Here is a 23,404-nt window from a genome sequence, read left to right as displayed (position 1 = left end):
GCTTAATAGAATGTTTTCTTCATCCCTCAGGCTTGGAACAACCCCTTGAGACAACATGACAGGTGGTCAGCCTTATTTTGGGGTCGGGGGGAGCGGGAGGAGTCTTCACAAGTATGCTGCCGGGTTAAGAACACAGCATAGTAAAACCAAGCCATTGGCTGAGAGATTACCTAAGCCACAGCATTATGAAACAAGGATCAGAAGAGTGCTGTTAAAGGTTAAAGTTCTGTTGATGGTATGGCAAGGTGGTCACTTGTCACAGTGCAAGGGGAGTGGACGACGCTGGGCATGGGAGGGTTATACAATCGGACCACTGCTTGTTGGCCAATGGGTGATTAACCCATTACAGGGGGTGAAGTACCCCGCCCCCCCACCACCAAACAACCAGCACCATCAGGAGTAAACAACTGTTTTGTGACTCAATTTACAAGAGAACATAGGCTAACTAGAAGAAAGAAAAAAAAGAAATGCACGTCTGATGGGGCATATTGGTATACACCAATCCTGGAGGGAAACTACATGTGGAATTTGGCGGTCACCCAATAACCGTTCAGCTGAGACTTGTTGGGGACGTGCAAGGAATAGGAAAGTAGGTCTTCTGAAGTGTGGACTCTATGCCACAGTATCCCTCCCAAGAACCATATAGAATGTTCTTGAACCATCATATTAACATAGGTACACTTCTGGTCAACTGGAATCAATGGACACTTCTGCAACTTACTAATCTTGCTTTCATTTATTTGAACCACAGGATCTTTTGAGCCAAATAGCTCGACCAAAGCTCCTTTACAAGAGTGTGCAAAAGTGACTTGTGTGACGACTATAGATTCCTCAACAAATCCTTGCCTAAAGTCTTCCTTCAGGTGGCCAAGGAAAGCGTTTCCTGATCTGGACCTTGGGAATGGTGCTCTGCGTGAGGATCACTTGGGAGGAAAAAAGGATCAAAGGGGTGAGACAGTAGTTTTTTCCTTTTAAGGAAGAGATGTTACAAATGCCAAAATACCTAATCACTTCCACAATAATATTACTGTTCCACTTGTTTAGCACCCAAGTGCAGAAAAAAGCTAAAGCTCCTGTTTAAAAATAAATGCGTCCAACTCAAAATGGGGGTAATGGAAAGAAGTCTTAAAAAAATAATTGCCAAAAACCTTATTACTCTTTTCAAAACAAAACTGGTGACTGACTATAGAATATTCCTTTAATTAATGTTATAGAAAGCAGACAACCGAACAGAAAACAACCGAACAGAACGTTAGAAAAACGAACTTATGTCAAGGACTATAAGTGCCATAAATCCCTCAGTACTGGGACAAGGAAGAGGGAGCAAGATGAAGATGAAGGGGTGGTCAGCAAATTAGGCAATATGACCCACACCTGAGGGAGATTGAGGAGCTTAAAAGGCTCCCTCAGGTGCAGGTCAGGAGGCAGCGAAAGAAGCAGGACCGGAGAAAGCAGTGCAGACAGTGGGAAGCAAGAGTAGAGGAGTCAAGAGGACGCCGGAACCAGTGCTGGTCCCGAGATGGTCTGTGACTCCAATACGGCAACCTGCAGAGACTGCGCAGTGGGAAGCATGGAAGGGAAATGCATATGCATTCAAGTCGTGTTGTATAGATATTGCGCAGCAGGAAGCAGAAGTAGTGGAAGCAACCAAGAGGTACCAGGTGGCAGGGTTGTACCAGGAACTCTTGGGAGCCAAGACGGCTCCAATTCAATGTGACGGACACAAAGGCACTCTGCGTCCTTTTCTTCCCCTCCCGCTTGTGCTTCTTCTCGTTTCCGCTCCTTTCAAGTTCTTGCCCCCCTATATTGGAACTCCCTACCTCTCATCTGCTCCATCCCCACCTATTCTTCCTTCCGCACCTCCTTGAAATCGCTCCATTCCCCTCCCTGATAACTCCCCCCCCCACCTTTCGCTCCCTCTTTACCGTAGTTCTCTTTACCTTCCCCCTTCACTCCAAGTGCTTCTCTCCCCCTACTGTCACTTTCTCCTTACTCTCTCCCCCTCTTCCTTCCCCAATTCCCTCCTCTCCTCTTCATCTTAGTATGTAAATTGTCCTACTTACTGTTTTAGTGGTTTGATTCATACATATTGTTATTTGCTTCTCCTGTTTCATGTATTCTGTTACACTGTAAAGCGCTTTGGATTAAAACGGTATATAAATAATATACAAAGGCAATCCAAGGAAAGTTTGCCTGAACAGGAGAAGCCACAGGTACAAGGGTCCTGCGAACACCGAAGGGAGCAAAAGAGAACATACCCAATGAGTCTGCAGCACATGAATGACTCCAGGGTGCTGTGATGCAGGCCGCAAGTGTCATGCAGACAGTTCACTTGCAAGCGAGGACCGGGCAGATTCATGTCTAGAGTATCAAAGCCAACACAAATGCCATTTGGTGAAACCAAAAGACTCAAACCGAGAATGCCATCGAAAACCTCCTACAACCTGGTGGAGCAGCCTTATTGAAATCCCAGGTGTGCAACCCATACCCAAGCCAAAAGAGGTTAAAAATCAGGCAAAATAATTCCAAACATTGCCATAGACAAGAGGGGGATTTGGAAAAGACCACGGGTTGTAAAGGATACGGCTAAGATTCTGGGAGGCCAATACCTGTAGTTGATACAAACATACATTGCCAAAGCCAAGACAAAAGAAGTTAGACTGTCTTAAATACTCCTTGGTTGTTGGTGAAAAGGGGAAAGAAAGGTGGCAAACAAGCTGCCCTTCTGGACAAGGTTATGCAGCGGGAGAGTAATTGCCAAGGTGTTTGGAAGAGCACCAACGCGGTTCCTCGTTTCCCCATAGGTTTAAGAAGGCTAACAAGTGGTTTTCTAAAATTGGAAATTACCACTGAAGTCCTTTCCTGTTTGTGCTGTAGAAGTAGATAGGCAGGCGTATATACCCACAGGGTAAGAGGTTATTGCCTCACCAAGTCTGGCAAAGGAAGAAGCCAAATAGTAGTTGGTACAAGTACTAAACTGTGGTTGGTAGAACTCATGTTGATGCCTAAAATTCAAAGATCTGTTAAAGTTTGAAGAAAAATTAGTTCTTCAAGAAGATTTTAGTAAACCATATTGACAGACATTTGTTGTGTCCACAAAGGTGAAACCTGTTCTTACTGCTGGAAGAGTGGAAATTGTTCCGTTTTTCCCTTTCAGAAACCAGAACATTGTGACAATTATCCCAACAAACCTTAGTGTTGTTGCTTGCTTAGAGAAGACAAACGTGAGCCAGTTCTTACTAAAGGAGGAGTGGGAACTTGAGATGATTTTATGAAGCAACAGAACTTTGTGTGGCTGAATATCAAAAGCTTAAGAACTGTTGGAATTGTGCTAAACTGCATTTCCTCGTTTTCTATGACACGTGGGGAAAACCCCTTGGTTTAGATCTGGGAAGGCAAACTGACCCAGGTTATGAGAAGAGACATTGATCCTATTGTCAATCAGATCATACTTTATAGATTGAATTTCGTACAAGTGAGTGTCAGATATCCACTTGTTAGAGTGTTTCCTTTACTTTAGGCAGGGAAATACTTGTAGGGGTAGTGAGGAGTGCAACCTCTTTATTTAATAAAATGCCTAAAGTTGTAGACTCTTTACCAAGTTGTCCGCCTCGCATTTCTGACCAGTCACACTTGCTGTAGACCAGATTTTCACCAACTGTTTAGAATATTCTGCATTATCCAATTGATGTAAAGGTTTGATTTGAAGTGCACCATCAAGTTAATTGATTCACTAACTTCAATTAGGTGTTCAGAGTTTGATCGTTTCAATGCCAGACGGTGCTTGCGATACTAATGTAAAATACAGGAGGGCTGACTTAGTTTAAAAGTAGCAAGGACTTTAGTAAAAAGCAGAAAATAGTACTGATGTTTGTTGCATTCACGCACCAAAACCTTTTTTTGCTGCCCATTTATTAGTCCGAGAATCTGATTCTTTTAATACTATTGTTTAATTGGAAATTCAGGTTTAGTTCTTAACATGCCCACTAGCACGATTTTAGATTGACAGTTTAATCTAAATTATTAACAGAGTTGGACGATTGCCTATTTTAGGAACACAGTGTTGCCTGGGTGAGGGTTGTGTCCAGTGTTTTGATTTGTCAAAGCAAATCGTGCCACGACAATCCTGCCTGCCGTTTCTAGGGATCTTGAAGCGCTACTTCTCGGACCACCTGGCCCAAATCTACATATGCCTTGCCTCAGTGTTACTATCAAATGATGGGTGTTCAGAGCTTGTTCTGACTGACCAGGTCAAAAGGTGTGCTAAAATCTAAGAAAAGGCTGATACTGCTGCTCTTTTCTTATGGCTTTGCTGTTGGAGATCAGATGAAAGTTCAGAAATTGGTTGCCAGTACTTTTTCTTGGAAGGCCAGTTACACGAGCAGATACTCTTATTATTTTCCTTGAATCCTTGCAATAATCAATAGCAGATTATGGGATGGTTAGCAATCAATGAAATCAGTTTATAGCACGGTGGTGAAGCCTTTAAGAATGTAGAGCATTTCTGCTGATTTCCAATAAGGAGGAACATCAAGAGCATACAAAAAAAACCTATCGCCCAAGATGGCTGCATCCATAAGTAGTACCCATTGTGTTTGTAGAAATTTCTTTATATTAACTTTGTCCTTCTACTATTTCTTCGCAGTTTTTATTTGCGTTTCCTTGCCCGGATCCCCAGCGATGAGAACTTCATGAAGTTCCTTATTTAAAATCCCTCTGATAACGTTTGTTTTGGACTGAGTTTCTAGTAAAAGGGATTTGCGAGTATCCCTAGAGCCTGCATCAATGCTTTATTAAGGAAGTATATGCTCCACTATAGCCAATAACGCTCTGAATGTTCTCAATGCCAAACCGGTCTTCATAATTTCATGATGGAGATCGTCCAAGAGGGCTGAATTTCAAAATATGCTGCATTTTAGCCCCTAGTTCCAAGGGGTCTACTCTATCAAAATTAGTTTACAGATGACTGGATTAAGGGGTATCCTCGAGTAGTTTCAGCAGGGCTTTGAGGGTGCGGTGGTCACTTTCAGTACGCTCTGCAGCTTGTACATTGTTTTTACCCAACAATTGTTAATTTAGTAAAGATATAATCTATTAAGAGAGTCGCTGATCGACAACAAAAGTTGAAGCCGCAGGAGTAGTAGCCATATCAGTTCCACAGTGATCGTAAAACATACATAAAAACCCAACTCCATCAACTGCATGTCCTTATCTGGTTTCAACACATTTGTTACCATTCTGAGGACACCACATGTGCCTTACGCCAGTAAGTATTCTTCAGTCATCTTTCAATTTAATTTTTGTGATTTAGTTCATTATGACAATAAGAATATACAGATCAGCAAAGCAAGACATTAACAAACATTGCTGTTAAGCAATTCAAATTAGACAAAACAATTATAAACTAGACGATTAAATGAAATTAAAGAAAGAGCAGTGTAAAAACAAAAGTGACCTAGTTTATTCAGTATTATAATTAGACCACAGGGTCCATAAGATCTATAAAACCAAAACATGCAACAACATTTAGTGTGGGTTTTCTTTTCATAGTGTCATAACGTTCCTGTGTCTCATTCGTTCAAGACCTGTTCCCATTTTGAGAGTGTGGGTATATCTCAAGCCGATGCGAGCCACAAGAACATCGGTCTGCCGTCCCAACCCTCAGTCCTGTCAAACACAGATGCCCATGTGTTTCAGTGCATCAGGGAAATTAATACAGCATCCGCTTGTGTACTCTCGTCAAGGAGTCTGTGTACAGCGATGCCGCAAATCATACAACCCCGACATTGCGATCACTACTTTCAATAAAGGCTTGGCACTCCTTGATGACATTTGCAAAATATAATGACCATGTCAGATAACCAGTAAAGCGTTAACGTTCAGCCAAACCCGGTACAAGGAATTTTGTGAAGAGACGGTGTGCACATTTCAACAGTCCCAGAAGGAGTGATAAAATTGCTTTGTAACTATGACATGGCATTTATAAAACGCCTATACACAAGTGTTTTCAAGGCGCGCCAAGGCAAGGGAGGGGAACAGAGGGAAGACAGACAGCAATCTAACTAGGCCAGGTGACATTGAGATCGCGCAAGTGCAGAGGAGGGGGAAAGTGCGAGGGAAAAGGGAAGTGCAGTGAATAGGATAACAGAAATAAATAAGAATAAGAAGTGCAGCCAGCTGGTGGCAGGTGAAAAGCCAAGTGCAGACATCAGGTGTCGAGTGCTGGTAGGGATACAGAAACAGCCCCAGAGTGCAAGGGTTGCCAGGAGGGCAGTGCAGGTGTGCAACTGGCAGGGAGGGCACCTGGGCCCGAGAACAGGGTAGCCAGGTGACCAGTGCAGTTTCAGTTTGGAGTTCAGCAGGGGAGAAGAGGAGAGGAAGCAGAAGAAAAGAGGAAGGTCTTGAGGTGCTTCCGGAGCCGGAGATGGTTCTCCTCAGTTTTCAGAGAGACTGTTCCAGTGGGAGGCCCCAGCCGAAGAAAGATCTACCACCAACTCGTTGCTTGAAGAAGCAACTGACCCAGGGGGAGTTGAGGCAGATGAGCGAAGAGCTCGAGAAGGAAAATATTTAGGAAGAGTTGAAGGTATTGAGGCCCCAGAAGGCCGTGTGGACAATGCAGAGGGGTTTAACTTAATCCTCGACGGCACTGGGAGCCAGTGCAGAGATTTCAGTCCTGGAGAGATACGATCCTTGGGCTTGAGGCCAAGGAAAAGTCTTGTAGTGCTGTTTTGGAGTTGGAGGGCGGAGAGTAGAGGCAGGCAGATTTAGAAAGAGGCTGTTGCAGTAGTCCAGCCTAAATAGACCAGAGCTCTGGAGACAGTGAGCTTCTGGGGGAAAGAGGAAAGTAAAAATACCACTGAGGGGGGTGCAGCTGGTAGTGACTTCTTAGAGACGTCAGAGTTGTGAGGAGAGAAGGAGTGTGGAGTCGAAGATGACCCTGAGGTTTTTAACCTCACAGGTGGGAGTAGGAATAGGGCCAAGAGAGTCCGGCCAGAGTGACAGGAAAGGAGGGAGCGGGTGTGCCGATGAGCAGAATCTCAGTCTTACTGGCATTAAGGCAGAGATCATTGGCGGCACACACCACTCCTGGATAGCAGACAGTCAGAGAGGAGAGAAGGAGAAGAGGTGGCTGAAGGGAGTCTGAAAATGAGGCGAGTCATCCGCATAGCACTGAAAGTTAGGACAGAGGCAATGTGGTGGGCAAGAAGTGCCAGGTATTGGTTGAAAAGCCAGGGAGAGAGGTTAGACCCCTGGGGAACACCACAAGTTGAGAGAAAGATAGGAGACGAGAGGAAGGACCTAAGTTGGACCTGCGAGTGTTGTTCAGAGAGGAAAGAAGTCAGCCTGGCCAGGGCCTGATCGGTGATACACTGGTTATCATGGAGACCGTTGAGCAGTATGGCATGGTTGACCGTGTCAAAGGCAGAAGAGAGATCAAGTAAGATGAGGATACAAAGGCAGAAGAGAGATCAAGTAAGATGAGGATACAAAGGCAGAAGAGAGATCAAGTAAGATGAGGATACAGGGTGTTGGAATCAAGGTTGGAGAGCAGGTCTTCACAGACGTTCAGGAGAGCAGTTTCCGTGCTTCTGGCAGCTCTGAATCCAGACTGATGCTCATGAAGACAACCAACAGATTCAGTGTGGAGATTAAGCTGGGAGATGGATAGCTTTTCCAGGAGTTTGCCAAGGAAAGGGGTGATGAGGTTTTGCGATAGCAGGACGGGTCGGCAGATGGCTTTTTAAAAAGAGGGTGCACAAGTTGAGTGCTTCAGGGGTTTGGGGGGGGGTGGACTCCAGTGGTGATGGAGTAGTTGCAGAAGTCGGCTAGAGAAGGAGCCAGGGTGTTGTGGTCCTTGATGGTTTGAGGAACACGGGTGAACCTGTTTTGTCAAGACTTTCACAGATCGGACGGGTCTAAAAACCTTGTCTGGGGAGAAAGAGGAAAGGCAGAGAAGGTGGGAGGAGAGGTGGCTGAAGAAGGGCCAGAAGAAGAGCAGGGAGTGTGGGGGGGGGGGGGAGAAGAGAGGAAAGGATGTCCTGAATTTTAGAGATGAAATGAGAAGCCAGAACTGTGCAGAGGGCTTGGGAGGGGACTTGGAGTTAGAGACTGCAACAGGATTGGCGAGTTCCTTGCAGACTTTAAAGAGCTTGGCTGAGTTGTTAGATACCGCAGAGACGTGGGCTTGGATGCAAGCTCTCTTCTTGGTGCAGACAGAGAGCCGGTATTGCCATAGAGCAGGCGGCAGGCCAGTTTGTCAGAGGATGTACCAGAAGCATGCCATTTCCTCTTGCGTTTGAGGGTGACATGGTCAGAGTCGTACCAGGAGTTGCACTTGGCTTTGGGCTTCAGGCGGATCCTCATGACGGGGGCAAGATCATCAAGAGTATCAGAGTGAAGCATGCAAAGTGCTGTGTCAGGGTGTGTCAGCCATAAGTGGAGGGGGGGGGGGTGATAACGTAGCAGCGAAAGGCTCAGCTGACACGCACTTACTGGGTTGGATAACCGAGAAGGTGGGTGGCAGTGCTGGCGGTGGCTTGACCTGAGGGGTGGAGAGGGTGAGCTGAGAGGAAAGGAGAAAGTGATCACTCGAAAGTGTCCAGAGGAAGGACAGAAGCATCCAGGTGGATGTTAAAGTCTCCAAGAAGGAGTTCAGTGGTCGAGGGAAGAGGCGAGGTCAGCCCACAGAGAGGAAGGAGGAGATCTGACCGGGTGGCCGATAGTTGGTAGCCACAGTAAGGGAATGGCCAGGAGAGAGAGCCTGCTGACGAGGCATTCGAAAGGCGAGTAGGCCTGCATAGGAATGACAGAGGCAGGGATCCACTCAGGGAAGATGCAAAGCTGTCAAGGCTGCACATGTAGAGGGCACAATTTAACGCACTGTGTAATCACATGCCTAGCAGTTTGTTTTATCTGTGTCCTCGGCAGTTTGGCCCAGCCGAGATCCTAAAACAGACAATAGATTTGTATGGAGCCTCAACAGAATGGTCTTACTGCAGGGTCTGGGTATAATAGCAGGTAAGGCAGAGTCCTCCTATAGCGATGTACCATATGGAGCACTGCTTTGTATCCCTTTAGCTTTGAGAGGTGGGCAACGTTGTTGCACCAATTCCACTTGTTGAATTGCCCATTGACAGACTCATGTGGATATAAGGAGAATTTGTTCTGAAATCTGGGGTCCAGTTTATCTTTGCAAAGAGTGCTTCATTTAATGCCTTCTAACTGGAAACCCAAGTACATCTTCTGCTCGGACCCAATGCTGCCATTAGTTTGCAGACAGCACCAGATCAGGATTTTAAGTATAGGCACCCTCTAGCCTGTATTGCCATTCCCCCACAGTGAGGTTAGTCCCAATTCTAGGTGCAGATATTCCAAAGAACACGATGGGCCCAAGCCAAAAGCAATACGCCAGAAGAAACCCTCAAGTTTGTTTGGCCAAGAATAATCCTGCAAGAACCTCAAGACCATACAGTATAGAGGGGACAAAGCATTACCTTTAAAACATGATGCCAATTATAGAACATGCGCGGTCTTTAGCAAAAAGAGGCCTGAAGAACCTGTTTTGCTCCCCTGCTTTTGTTATTTATTATGCGACTATAATCGGCCATGTCATTTGTCTAAGCCCAAATAGGGGTAGGACTGTACATATGGTGCCAAACAGTGTCCATCCTTGTCCTATTGACCCTTTTCCTAGTGACCAGTATTATGCTGGTTTTCTCTAGGTTTATAGCCAGGCCATGTTAGCTTTGCTGGGCGTATGCCGATAATTTAGCATGTTCTTTATGCCAGTATTGGGACATTTTCATGTTATACTCAGTAGCAAGATACAAAACAGGCTTTCCCAGATCACTACAGGTTAATTCCTCCATATTTTTCAGAAAGGCATTTAAACATGACAATACGTTTGCTCATTTATTTTTGCTTGTCTTTACTGGCGTATTGTAAACATTAATTACTATTAAATCAGCTACTTTATATTGTATACCATGTATAGATAAAATCACAGTTGGCAATGATATCCCTGAATAACCATTTCAGTTCCATCTATGTGCATAAAGGTGCGACCTGTAATGTTTTGGTTAGCTTTGATGCCCGTTACATGTACAGGATCTAGGTGCCACGACTCTCGAAATGCTACAAAGTTTTGGATTTTTGCACCCATGGTAGCCAATCTTTGCAGCCCTGCAACAGTCTAAGACCTAGTATCCCTCACTTTGATGTTCTATTGGCAAAAATATTTCTTCTAGGAGAATTGGTACAACAAGCCAACATAAGATTTACTCCCCTCCAACTCTTGCCACATCACGCACAATTGTATCATCTGATGTCACATTGGCTATGTTGCTTGTTAATTTAATTAGCACAGATACGAATATTGGTCTTCTCACTTCGAAAAGTGTCCCGTGTTATTTTCGGATTAACATGCCATCTAAAAAGGACAACACATCTAAGCATGTTTTGGAATGTACTGGTACAAATCAATGACCTTTTTTCCCATAGGGACTTGCGTACCAAGAAAGGGCAGTAGGTTATTGGATGGTTCTCCTTGGGCATCGTTTGTTTGTTTATTTTAATGTATATAGCGCACCTGACCCAGGAGTATCTGGGCACTCGTTTTTCACTCTTAAAACCACCAGATATTTCACTAAATTCTGTAAAAAGTATATATACACATTGATTAAATACAGCCGACATTGCTAACCTAAACCTTCCCACCCCATAACGGGCCCCTAGGAGAATTGTGTTCGTATGAGATCTAGTTTGTTCAAAAGTGCTTGAACAAAAGGAAGGAACTCCTTTTAAGAATGCAACAAGAAGCACAGCTGCTGGCAGGAGATATTGTTTGACATATGCCAGTTTTACGCTATAAGGTACTAAATAGGACTTCTGGTTGGGTTAACACTAATTGGCAACTGCCATTTGAGACATTGAAGAGACAACTTACTTTGTAACTAATTAATTAAGCTATAAGCAGTACATCGGTTTCTTCCGGACACCATGGTTATGACTTGATTAGGGTGCGCCAAGTTTCTTTTCCCTTGGTGTGTGAGCCTTCAGCATGTTTGCCAGCAACAAGTGTTCATTAGTTTCTGGCCCAGCATTGGTGTGGGAACAGCTTTGGGCATTGGCTTTCACGTCATCTCCACATTTGTGGAAAAATGTGTCTGCAACTGAATTCCCACCAGTTTCCATTATGTTTTTAGATTGAGAGGGAACATTTGTATTCCTGCCTATTCTCCTAAAATAACCAAGGCAAAAACGAAACCACTGAAACAGAATTCGTTTTATTCTCAGAGACAGGTATTATATAGCTGCTGCTATGTCCACTGTTCCATGTCATTTCATCATCAGGCATTTCAATGACTGCAGTTTAAACGTGTTTTGACAGTTCACTTTTTTTTGTGGGTTTCCCCCCTCCAATACCTATACCCCACCCTCCCAAACCACTTTTCTGCCCTCCCCACCAACACCCACCCCCCCCAAAAATGCAATGAACTGTAAAACACGTTTAAACTTCAGGCTTTGAAATGCCCGACGATGAAAGAAACGTTGTACCATGTCCATATAAATCTGCCATGGGAACCACCTGCCCTTGTGTCTGCTCTCCCCCATTCAAAAATCTGTGTCTGCTCTCCCCCATGCAAAAGAGAGCCTTTATACATTTCACAGCTAGTGTAGTCTTACAAAAGGTCTTTAACACTGGCTAAATTTTCACTCCGGACAGGGCATCAACTGACTCTCACAGCTATTCCTAGGCCATGCAACATACTACAACTTGATCTGCAGGCAAAAGTGGACAACTGAATCCATGCATAGGCATTCACTTGCAAACTAAGGAGTTCTAAAGCAAGATAAGTTTCTCTGAAACAGGAAACTGAACATAGTGTCAAAAACCGGCTTCCAAAGCCTACTACATAGCTCACAATTTGGACCCATCAATATTCAAACCCATAGAGATGGGACCATTAAAGCAAATTGTATTTGGGCATTTATAATGCACCTATACAGCAAATGGTGTTTCAAGGCACAACCTTTCATTCTGGGTGGACTGGATATCATAAGTTGTGGAGGCTTTATGAGAATCGCTGTGCCGATATATCCATGTCCCTACTACTAATCGACGTGATTCATTGATTGAAGTTTAGGCCACATTGACTCGTGCAGATAATTCACCCGTAGAAGGGTTCAATTCTACCAATGTTCGCTATCTTGTTGCTCTTTGTATTCTTTCCATTATTTGCAGCCAGAGGGAGTTTCATTTTTGGTTATAATAGCCACCGCTCTAGATAACAAGTTTGTCAAAGTAAAGGAGAGAAAAGGAGGAGAGAAATATTGTAAGGCTGGGACCCTTCCACGTAGGACAGAACAAGGAGTAACAAGCCTATAGCAATGTGATCACATAGGGCTGGGTGCAAAATGTGCACTTGTCGCTAGCCACTGGCTAGCGATATGGTACTCTTGCCGAGTAACAACTGGTGTGCTGTGTGCTTGTGAATAATTGGTGGCAAGTGACTTTCATGGCTGGATAGTAGCACCTGCAACAAGTAGGTTTGCCCCCCGACGTATGGAAACCAGAACCATATAGTTCAGGACTGGGCTTACACCACCAAGTCTTTAACACTCTACAAGCCCATCTGAAGGAGGTGGGAGTGTTCACCCCAGGTTGCATGCACTGGTTCGAGCGCAGCCCTAAAAAGCCACGCCTACAGCCCCAATGTTGATATTTGACAAAGTTACTCTTTGCCGTTTACGAGTTTTGTACTGTTCGTGATATGGTTGCACACCCCCCTGGCCCTGGTTACTTCTGCAGAGGTGCCTTAACAGGTTGCACTTCCCAGAACATGCATTTTGGCAACCAGATGTTCCATCAATGGCTACTCCTTTGGTCTGGATAACAATTGGACAGTTATGCTACATTAGGAGACTTCGCACATATGCAGGCACGCATGTTCGAAAAAATGCTCTTACATTACTGCCCTTTTGCCATATTGTTGCCCCAGACAATAGCAATCAAGTGCAAAGCCCATTGTTTGCACTGCTCTGATATTTAAGGGCAATGAACGGGTTTACCCAGCAGCAAAAATAGCTGCAGTTTGCGTCTCACATTTCCTACCGCCCCAATTTTCCTCGACCACACCAAACTTTGTTCAAGACCCTATTTCTCTACAGCAGCAGGATTATTAAAATGCACATCAGAATAAACAGGGATGCAGACCAGAACCCATATGATTGAGAAACGAAGCTTGCCATTTGCCCTTGATGACCATGGGGCCGACTAACCTGTGGATCAAGGACCAAGGAGGGGGACTGACCAGAGGGGGAGTGGTTCACTTTTCAAATTAAAAGGCAGGTAAAAAATGAAGTACACTTTAGTCGGTGAAATTCCCATTGCCACCCATGGATGGGCAAGTGAATTGGCACCCACCAAATGCGGTTGAGTTGACAAGTATGAGTCAATACCTTGCTGGTATTACCCCATTTTGGCGCAATACATTTTTTTTTTTTTACCCACCATCTCTTCCAGGTTTTTGCTGTAATGCGATAGTCATAAAAAGATTTAGCTGGGCTGGATTTTACTGGAAAGCCTAAATACTCAACCACCTTCAATGGATGCTGATCCATTTTCCACACAAACCTGCAGGTCTGATTACACTTGTCCCCAATTGGTTTTGGCTTTGTTTATGGTTGGGTGGTTTAGCCCCAAGTAAGATGAGGGCAGTAATTGATCTCTGAAGGCCAAACACAGTGCGATTGATAAGTACCGTATCATGAGCGTGTAGCAGTCACGGCACAGCTTCATTGCCTAAATGGGTCTTGGAAGCATAGCTCAGAGGCAACACAGGTTCGATCCCCAGGTCTAAAACTCTGGGTATTAAAGCGCGTTATAAATAATCAATTATAACCATTATATGCAGAGAAAAATTTTGCACCAAGCCAAGGGAGCTGTCCATGTCAGAAATATAGAGGTTGAATAGCAGATGTGCCAAGACGCACCCTTGCGTCAATCCCCGGTTGGTACTAATCTGTCGGGAGAGAACACCCTCCTGATGCAGGCGGACACTTTAGTCACTATACAAAGACTGTATTAAGTACGGGATTGTAGGATCCAAATCCCAGTTTTCTTTAGCTTGTGCCACAATAATAGACGAGACACTGAATCAAAAGCCTTTGAGTAGTCTATAAAGTATAGATACAGTTTCCCCAGGCAGGTTCCCTGTAGGTTTCAAACAGGTAATGAAGGGCACATAAGCCTCGTCAAACCGGTTCATCCCTGTTCCTCAAACTCTCAAGGACCACATTGATATCCTCGCTCCGGCCCTTGCCGACTTTGCAACCACTCCTTTGCCTCAGGATCCTTCCCCTCCCCTCTTAAGCACTCCCTTCTGCATCCTCTCCTCAAGAAACCCACAGCGGATCCCTCTTGTCCAGCCAACTATCACCCGATTTCCATTACCCCCTTCTTAGGCAAACTCCTTGAAAAGCTGGCCATCTCTCAGCTAATCCTTCATTCTGATTCTGTTGGCTGTCTCCATGACCATCAGTCTGGCTTCAGATCTGGCAGAAGCATGGAAACTGCTCTCCTGGACATCCGTGAAGCTTTCCAACCTTGACTCTAGCATTCCTTCCCTCTGTTCTCATCCTACTTGATCTCTCCTCTGCCTGCAACACGGTCAACCATACCATCCTGCTCAACCGTCTCCGGGATAACTTGGGCATCACCGATCAGGCTCTGGCCTGGCTTACCTTTTTCCTCTCTGATCGACCCTCCCAGGTCCTTCCTATCAACCGTCTTCCTCTCCACCTGTGGTGTTCCCCAGGGGTCCAACCTCTCGCCCTGGCTTTTCAACCAATACCTGGCAACTCTCGCCCGCTGTATTGCCATTTTCTGCTCAAACTTCCAGTGCAACGCAGCCGACAACTCATTTTCAGGCTGCCCTTGGCCACCTCCTCCACCTCTCTCATTACTGATTGCCTTCCAAGATTGGTGTGCCGCCAACGATCTTTGTCTTAATGCCAGCAAAACAGAGATCCTCCTCATTGGCACACCATCACCTTCCTTTCCCCTCACTCTGCCCGGCCTCCCTTGGCCCTCCTCCTAACCCCACCTGCGAGGCCAAGAACCTTGGTGTCACCTTTGATTCCACACTCTCCTTCTCCGCCCACATCGCTGATGTATCAAAAAAGTCAAACCTCCTACTGCACCTCCTCAGAGGTATTCTTCCTTTCCTCTCATTACGCCAGAATTTCACTGTCTCCCAAACTCTGGTTCTCTCCAAGTTGGACTATTGCAACAGCATCTTTCTTAATCTACCTGCCTCTACTCTACGCCCTTTACAACTTATCCAGAAGTGGACTGCAAGGCTTGTCCTTGGCCTCAAGCCCTGGGATCGTATCTCTCCAGCTCTGAAATCTCTCCATTGGCTCCCAGTGGATGCAAGGATTAAATTCAAAACAGTCTGCATTATCCACAAGGCTTCCTGGGGCCTGGGTCCAACATACCTTCAGCTATCCCTCCGCAAATACCTCCCATCTCGAGCACTCCGCTCCTCTACCTCCCTCAGGGTCAGTCGTTTCTCAAAGAAACGAGCTGGAGGTAGATCTCCATCTTCGGCTGGGGCCTCCCTCTGGAACAGCCTCCCTGCCACTCTAAAACTTGAGGAGAACCATCTCCGGTTCTGGAAGCACCTAAAAACCTTCCCCTTTGCTTCTGCCTTCTCCTCCCCTCTCCCCGGTTGATTCTACTCTCCCTCGACACCATGCACCTGGCCACCCTCTGTCCTCTGGGCCCTGGTACCTGCTCATCTTGCCACCCTCACGCACTGCCTGCGGGCCACCCCCTGAACTGGGGTCTGTATCTGTACCCATACAGCCCTCCCTTTTTCTTCCTGCACTTTCAGACCTACATGGCCTGCTGCCATAAACCCAGCACTTGCCACTTGCTGGCTGCACTTCCATTGTTTGCCTTTTTATTTATTTTAGTTTTTTCCTTCTCGCTCCGCACTCTCCTTTTGTTCCCCCTTCCATGCACTTCACCCCCTTCTCCCTCTACACTGCACTTGCACGTTCTCAATGTCACCGGGCCTAGTAAGATCGTTGTTTTTGTTCTCCCTTGTTCCCTTGTCACGCTCTGAAAAACTTGTGTATGAGAGCGATAGAAATAAAAGATCAATCAAGTTGTTTATCGTACTATGGCCCTTCCGGAACTTACTCAGAAGCTGTGTTTTATTCCACCCATTGTGATAGACATGTTGACATTAATATTGATCACATCAATAGAGTTTCTTTTTCATTGGGAATATTCCACAAAACCATGGAACATACCACACAAACCTTGGTTGTACATCAGGGATTACAGCTGAACCAGAGAATTATTTTTAAAACATGATAAATCTCCCAGGGTCTTTTGTAGCTAAGTAACAAACCCCTACTACAAGTGCCAGCATGCAATATGCAAAACCAGGATCATTTGAAAGGGGGGTGCAAATAGGTAGCCATTACCTCTTATGGTGTAAACCTCCATTTGTGTGGCCTGAAAAACATGAAAACATGACCTTACTCAGGCACACCCTGGGACAAGGGTTTAGGTTTTACAAACCTTAGACAAAATCTCCCTCGTTCAAGAGGCACTAGTGGTTTGTTTTCTAGGTGTAGCAAATGCAGCATGAACAATTCCGCTCCAACACTCACTCTCTTCAACATTCTCCCCTCAATGGGACTATTAGCAGCATGAATACATTTTACAGTGGCAAAGCCTTTGTGACGGGAACTATTTTTTACTGTTGCAAGGTACCCAGTTCCAATTAGAGCAGGGGTCTGCAACCTGTGGCTCTGCAACATGTGGCTCTGTAGATGTTTTGGAGTACAACTCCCTTAACCCCAGGATTGACCAAGTCGTCTATAGATGATGGGAGTTGTAGTCCAAAACAACTGAAGCCACAGGTTGCAGATCCTCAACTAGAGTTAACTTTATACCAGAAGTGGCAATTTGACGTAACAATTTTCTAAATATACCAGTCAAAGATATTTCACTTCACACTCCGTTCCCGTCGAGGACATTTGGAAACTGTAGGTCCCCGTTTATGCAACATTCCTTGTTAACTAAACATATATAAAAGTGGCAAATAAAAATAGCCCTAAACATGATTTCATATTTAAAATAGGATGGTACGGGTTTATTTCGTATTTAAAATATGATGGTACTGGTTAATTGATTCTAAAGAAGGATGGGAGCCATGGAACACCACTCCCATAAGAAAAAAACTAGAGTTCAGTTTGTCTTATGATTTTGCACAAATGTATTTCAGACAGCTTCGTAGAAACAGGTAACTGACAAAAGTATTTATCACATTATGCAGTCAGCGTTAATGCACACACATTGTTAAATATTGTTTTCTTTGTGACTATCTCATAGGGAAAACATTTTCCAGTGTGTGAACAATTACTGTCATGATTTTTTCCATTGTATTTGGTTTCTGTGCACGTCCCAATACATTTGAGTTTCACTTGGTTGTGTTCATCATTTAGCTATTTGAACATTAATTCTAGTTTTATATATCAAAATTAGCTATTTAAGAGTATGTGCAGAAAAAAAGATTTTAATTCAGCATATATCCTTTGGACAAGAGTAAGAATTTTCTTTGGGCACAACAAGAGACAGCATTGGCATACATTGTTGAGGTAACTTCCCACAAGTTGCAACTTTCTCAGACATGGGGTCTACTTGATACATGCTGTTCAAACAACCAGAACTAAATGCACTAAGTGTAAATAAAGACTATTACGAACCGCTACCGTGTTCTCTCATATCATGTACAAATGTGTTTTTTGAAATATTATATATAAGCCTTTAAAATGACTAATAAGCTCACCTGCTGCCTCAGGTTCTTGCAAGCGGCTGGTGGAGCCGTTCGTTCCCATGCACGCAGTTCCGGCTTCTCCTCCCTGGGGGGAGTCTTAAGCCCATCCAGGCGCGCCAGCCCACATCCCCTGGCAGGTGAGGAAATGCGTTCACCACACTCCCCTTGGCCGGACAGAGTCCTCCTCTTACCCGGGCTACAAACTGTGTTCTCGAGACTGGCAAAAGGGTTTCTGCGCTTCAGGCTACGGGGAGAGCGCGCTGGGCCCGGGCTGTATGGACGCACGCCGGGAATTGGTGGGTTGTCTACGCTGTTCTGTCCCTGCCGGCTTCGCCGCCTAAGCTTCAAGATATCTGATGGCTTCTTAAAACTTGGGGAATAACCAGGCAGTGTGTCCGACATTGCAAAGGTGGCGGGAAACCGGCTGTTTTGAAACAACGCGCTTGCGCCGAGTTGGCTTTGTGTACTGAAATCATCAACCAATAGAGAGCGCGTGGACTTGTTTTCCGATAGAAACAAAAAGAGGGCCTGAAGGATATCCCGTTTGCATACATCGCGGCCATTTGTAAAATGTTACGTTGGCCCTGTAAAACAGGTTAAAGATAGGGGAGCTTCCCCAATCTGAAAATACTAAGAAGTAATGCAGATTCTATGTCAAAACTCAGAGGCTCTAATTATGCTCTGATCTTCTCTTTACTTCTCGAGCAGCAAATACTAACAAACAATTATGAAAAACTAATAACTAATAAAAACTACAATTCCCAAGAACTGCGGCAAATCTGTAGTCCGTTTTTCATAAATCCATAAAACGATGTGCCTTTCTCAGTCCAATCACATTATATTTCTCCTCATAAACCCACCCCACCCCAAAGTCCTTCCTCTTTCTTTGCTAAGTACCTTTTATTTTTACAGACTATATATACTTACTGTGTGAATGTTTTATGGATGTAAGTTTACTCGTGCAGGAAGAATAGTGTTTTGAAACGCTTAGCGTGTCTAGCGAGACACAGTGGAGCATATCCGCATCAGTGACAGGGGCCCAACGGGACTTTAAGCTCCAGCGTTTCGCATGCCTCGTTAGGAGGCACTTTTCCACAGAAGTTTGTAACAGCACGGCACCAGTACGGTACATAGCTCTCAACTCACCCGCTTTTGGCGGGTGTCACCCGCCTTGAAAGCAGATGAATCACCCGCCAAGTCCTTCATACGCCCATTCACTTTGTACGAACATAGACATGCCAATATGCGGGAGCCCCCGAGAGGGAGATTTCTATCTCAGCAATCGGGAAAATGTATTTTTACCAAAGGATTGCATTGAGGTTCTCATTATTACCGGGAGGGTTGGCATGTATGCGAACATCCATGGGAGAGAGAGTAGGAGGTGAAATGTACGAGCGCCTTCCCAACATTATTTCAACACCAAAGCTCATATAATTATCAGATCCACATTACACATGTTATTATGGTGAAATTCAGATTTTCCACACATTCTACAGAAAGTCATAATTCTATTAAAGACACAGAGGCAAGGATTAGGCTTTCTCTTCATCTTTACTCCCAGCAGCAACGAAAAAACAAATATGTAAATACCATACAAAAACCAAGAAAAAACTACAATAACCATGAGATTTTTCGGATTTTGTAGTCCATCGCTACAGGTCCTCAAACTGACCAGTGTCCAAACAATAACCAATAGAAACTAAGTCCTCCAATAAAAACTCTTGTCCTTTCTCTATTCTCCCTCTTTCTTTGATCCTGCAAGGGTGTGTTCAGTACTCCTTCGAAATTTGTCTTGTCTCAGACCCCGGTTTGCTTGTTATCCGATGTTCCTCCTACAGAAAAATACATTTACCAAAGGTGACTATAGGCTGATATAAGGGTGGGCAATCGTATACATAAACACTATGAACCATATCTTCAAGAAATATTATCAATAGTGCAAATATCTCTTCATAAGCAGAACATAGATCAACATAACATGATAAATATCAATTACACATTTATACGATTGATAGGGCGGGATAATCCTTCGCCTCCGTGTCTTTAATAGAATTATGACTTTCTGTAACGAATGTGTGTAAAATCTGAATTCTATGTCAAGACCGGAGGCTCGGATTATGCTTGTTCAAAGCTTACTTACCACCAACGATGACGCACTTTCCATGGGTTTAAAATAGAAAGTTTTAAATGTCGATTCATTCGACCAATCTGCAGCTCTCATAATATCCTCTACCCTAGCTCCTATGTTATAAGCTTTAGTAGCCATCGCTCCACTCGCTGAATGGGCGCCATACCTCTCAACATCTATGCCCGCTTGAACCATCACCCATCTAAGCCATCTAGCAATAGTGGCCGGTACAATCGCTTCATACGGTTTGCAAATCCCTATCAACAATTGAGACACTCCCGGGGGTCTAACCTCCCTCGTCATCTCCTCGTAAGCCTCTATACACCTGACTGGACACAATTTTCGGTTGGGCCGGAAAAGACTCAGGAAATAGATCTCAAACCAGTTTTGGTCCTTTTTGTTATAAGAAAAGTCACCCCATTCGGAGATACACTCTTCCTATCAACCTCCAACACTCTAACATCAGATGATCTCTTGAATTCTAAGAGACATAAAAGCATAGCTAATTTGCCCGAAATCGCTTTCCGGGACAAATCCTGATTATCCGGCCACGATAAAAACAGTTTCAAAACTTTATCTACATCCCACGACTGATTATATTTAACACTAGGTGGTCTCAACATCTTTATTCCCCTTAACAATCTACAGATCAAAGGGTGTTCTCCAATCGCTAAACCCTCTACTCTAGGGTGTCCCGCAGATATCGCAGACCTGGCTGTGTTGATCGTCCTATATGCTTTTCCCTGCGCTGCCATTTGAGCTAAAAAATTGGCTACATGCACTACATCTGCTCTATTGGGATGAAAACCCCTTTCCATACACCAGCTATACCATTTATCCCATGCTGATCTATAAGCTTTGTGAGTCCCTTGGGCCAATGATTAATTAATGATGTTCTCAGCCTCATTCGATAATCCTGGCCTAGCCCAAGATCTCCTGAAATCGCCCAAGCCACTAACTTGAGTCCTCCTGATCTCACCATTGGATGACTGCCCTCTCTGGGATCTCGAATGATAAATTATGTGTCTGGTAGAAGTACTGAGTTGTGATATGTCATTTCCAATCGACTGGGGAACCATGCCTGTCCCTTCCAGTCCGGCGTGATTAGAATTATGGATGCTTTTTGACGTCTCACCTGCGCTAGCGTCCTCGCTATCATCGAGAAAGGGGAAACACGTAATATTTCTGGTGTTCCCAGGATTGGAGGAAGTCATCTGTCGCCTCCGCCTCAGGATCCGGTCTCCAGCTGAAGAACCGAGGAAGCTGTCTGGTTAGCCTTGAAGCAAACAGATCGACCTGGCAAGGACCCCAACGTGTCATAATTTCCTGGAATACTACCTCGTCCAGCTTCCAATCACTGGCGTCTCTGAGGTATCTCGAGTTCCAATCGGCCACCTCATTCAACTGCCCCGGCAGATACTCTGCCGTCACCGAAACTCTTCTCTCCAGACAGAGTTCCCAAAATTCTTTCGCCAATTCCGCCAATAACTTGGACCTCGTCCCCACCAGTCTGTTGATGTACCTGACTGCAGAGACATTGTCCATCTTTAACAAAACGCAACAATGTGCTTTCTCCTGAGTCCAGCATCTCACTGCAAAGGACCCCGCCAAACAACTCCAGGCAGTTTATGTGGAGTCTCGTCTCCTGGTCCGACCACCTGCCTCCTGTGGCCATGTTCCCACATCGAGCTCCCCAGCCCCATCTGCTGGCGTCGGACCCGATAATGAGGTCCGGGGATGAAACAAATATGGCTCTCCCGTTCCATGCATCCATATGAAAGAGCCACCATTCTAGCTCCTCTCTCACTTCCTGTGAAATATTCACCTTTGATTCGTACGAAACGCCCCTCCTGAGGTGAGATATCTTCAACCTCTGGAGTGCCCTGTAATGCAAAGGGCCTGGAAAAATTGCTTGAATTGATGCCGCTAGTCGGCCCACCAATCTCGCCATGTCCCTCAACGACATTTCTCCTTTCGCTAGAGTATGTCTCAGTTGTTTCTTGATGTCGTTCACCTTGGGAATAGGTAAACTGAGGGTTCCCTGCATCAAGTCCACTATGAAACCCAGAAACTCTATTGACTGAACAGGAACTATACTGGACTTCTCCCAATTTATCAGGAACCCCAGACTCTCTAACACCTCTATTGTTATCTGAATCTGCTCTATCAACATTTCCTTCTCTTGACACATTAGGCATATGTCGTCCAGATAAATTATCAGTCTTATCCCCTGAGCCCTGAGATGAGATACCACGGGTTTCATCATTTTGGTAAAACACCACGGTGCTGATGCCAGGCCGAAGGGTAGACATCGAAATTCCCAGATCGTTCTCTCCCAAAAGAACCTTAGAAATCTGCAGTGCTCTTCTGCGATGGGGATGGTAAGGTATGCATCTTTCAAATCTATTCTGGCCAACCAATCTCCCTGAATAAGGGTATCTCTCAACAGATGTATCCCTTCCATCTTGAAATGTCTGTATACCACATAACCGTTTAGACCTCTCAGATTTATGATCGGTCTCGTCTTGTGTCTTCCTTTTACTATGAACATATTGCTTATGTAACCTCCTACCTGAACTGCAGCGGGTCGAATAGCTCTTTTGCTTTCTAAATCCCTTAACTCCCTTTCCAGTAGAGCCTTGTCTTCTCTGTTCATTTCTAAGCCTCTTGGCGGTTCTCTCTGATAAGGAGTTTCTATAAAATCTATATAAAAACCTTGAGCAGTCTGAATCACCCAGGGATCCCCTGAAATGCTCAACCAATTTTCTAAAAATTGAGCGGTCCTCCCCCCTACATCTGGGGTCACCGGAATTGCATATGGCAATCTCACCTGTGTTATTTTGCTGACGCTCCCCTCGCCAGATTCTGCCTCTTCCTCTACTCCTCGATGGGAAGAAAGGCGTTTGTCTGCGCTCTTCTTGATCGCGCCAATTTGCTCTATCTTGAAAGGATCGGTTGAATTGGTACCGGCCAGCCGAGCGACCCCTGCCTCTGCTGGCCCGTCCAAAAATCTGTCTCCCGAAGACTCTCTTAAAGGATGCTTGCGCCTTATCCAAGGCTGCGTAAGAGTTCACAAAACTGGTGAGTTCCTTGATGAAGGAGTCTCCAAATAACTTTCCTTTAGCTGAAGAGGCTGAATCAGAGGATGCTAATTCACTCAATTTTGGGTCGATCTTGACCAGCAAAGATCTCCTCCTTTCAGTGGTTATAGCATGATTAGCATTACCCAACATGCATATCGCCCTTTGGGCCCATCCTATGAGGATTGCCGGGTCTATCGGCTCCCCTTTTACCTTCGCGTCCTCTCCCATCTGGAGGATCTTTGTGAGGGGCCCCGTCACATCCAGCATCTTATCCTGACAGGATCGCCATGATCTATCAAGGCCTTTCCTCACATCTTTTGTGAATTTACCCATGA

General features: G+C 45.0%; 1 protein-coding gene across 3 annotated transcripts in view; it reads right to left on the bottom strand.

Annotated features, from left to right (window-relative positions):
* The window catches only part of DONSON (DNA replication fork stabilization factor DONSON), a 195,931-nt gene that overhangs the window by 58,276 nt on the left and 114,251 nt on the right, over positions 1 to 23,404 (bottom strand). For 2 of the 3 annotated variants that reach the window (XM_069636235.1, XM_069636237.1), the window contains exon 1: positions 17,871 to 18,320. The exons of the other annotated variant lie outside the window; for it this stretch is intronic. In XM_069636235.1, the coding sequence (XP_069492336.1) occupies positions 17,871 to 18,260 (390 nt within the window). In that variant the 5' untranslated portion in view covers positions 18,261 to 18,320. Of the gene's footprint in view, positions 1 to 17,870; positions 18,321 to 23,404 lie in introns of those variants that run through there. 3 annotated transcript variants of the gene reach the window in all.

The sequence above is a fragment of the Ambystoma mexicanum genome, chromosome 7p (assembly GCF_040938575.1).
Source record: "Ambystoma mexicanum isolate Mex_15411 chromosome 7p, UKY_AmexF1_1, whole genome shotgun sequence".
NCBI lineage: Eukaryota > Metazoa > Chordata > Amphibia > Caudata > Ambystomatidae > Ambystoma > Ambystoma mexicanum.
Note: the sequence above shows the minus strand (reverse complement) of the source record. Positions and strands in the feature narration are given on the sequence as shown.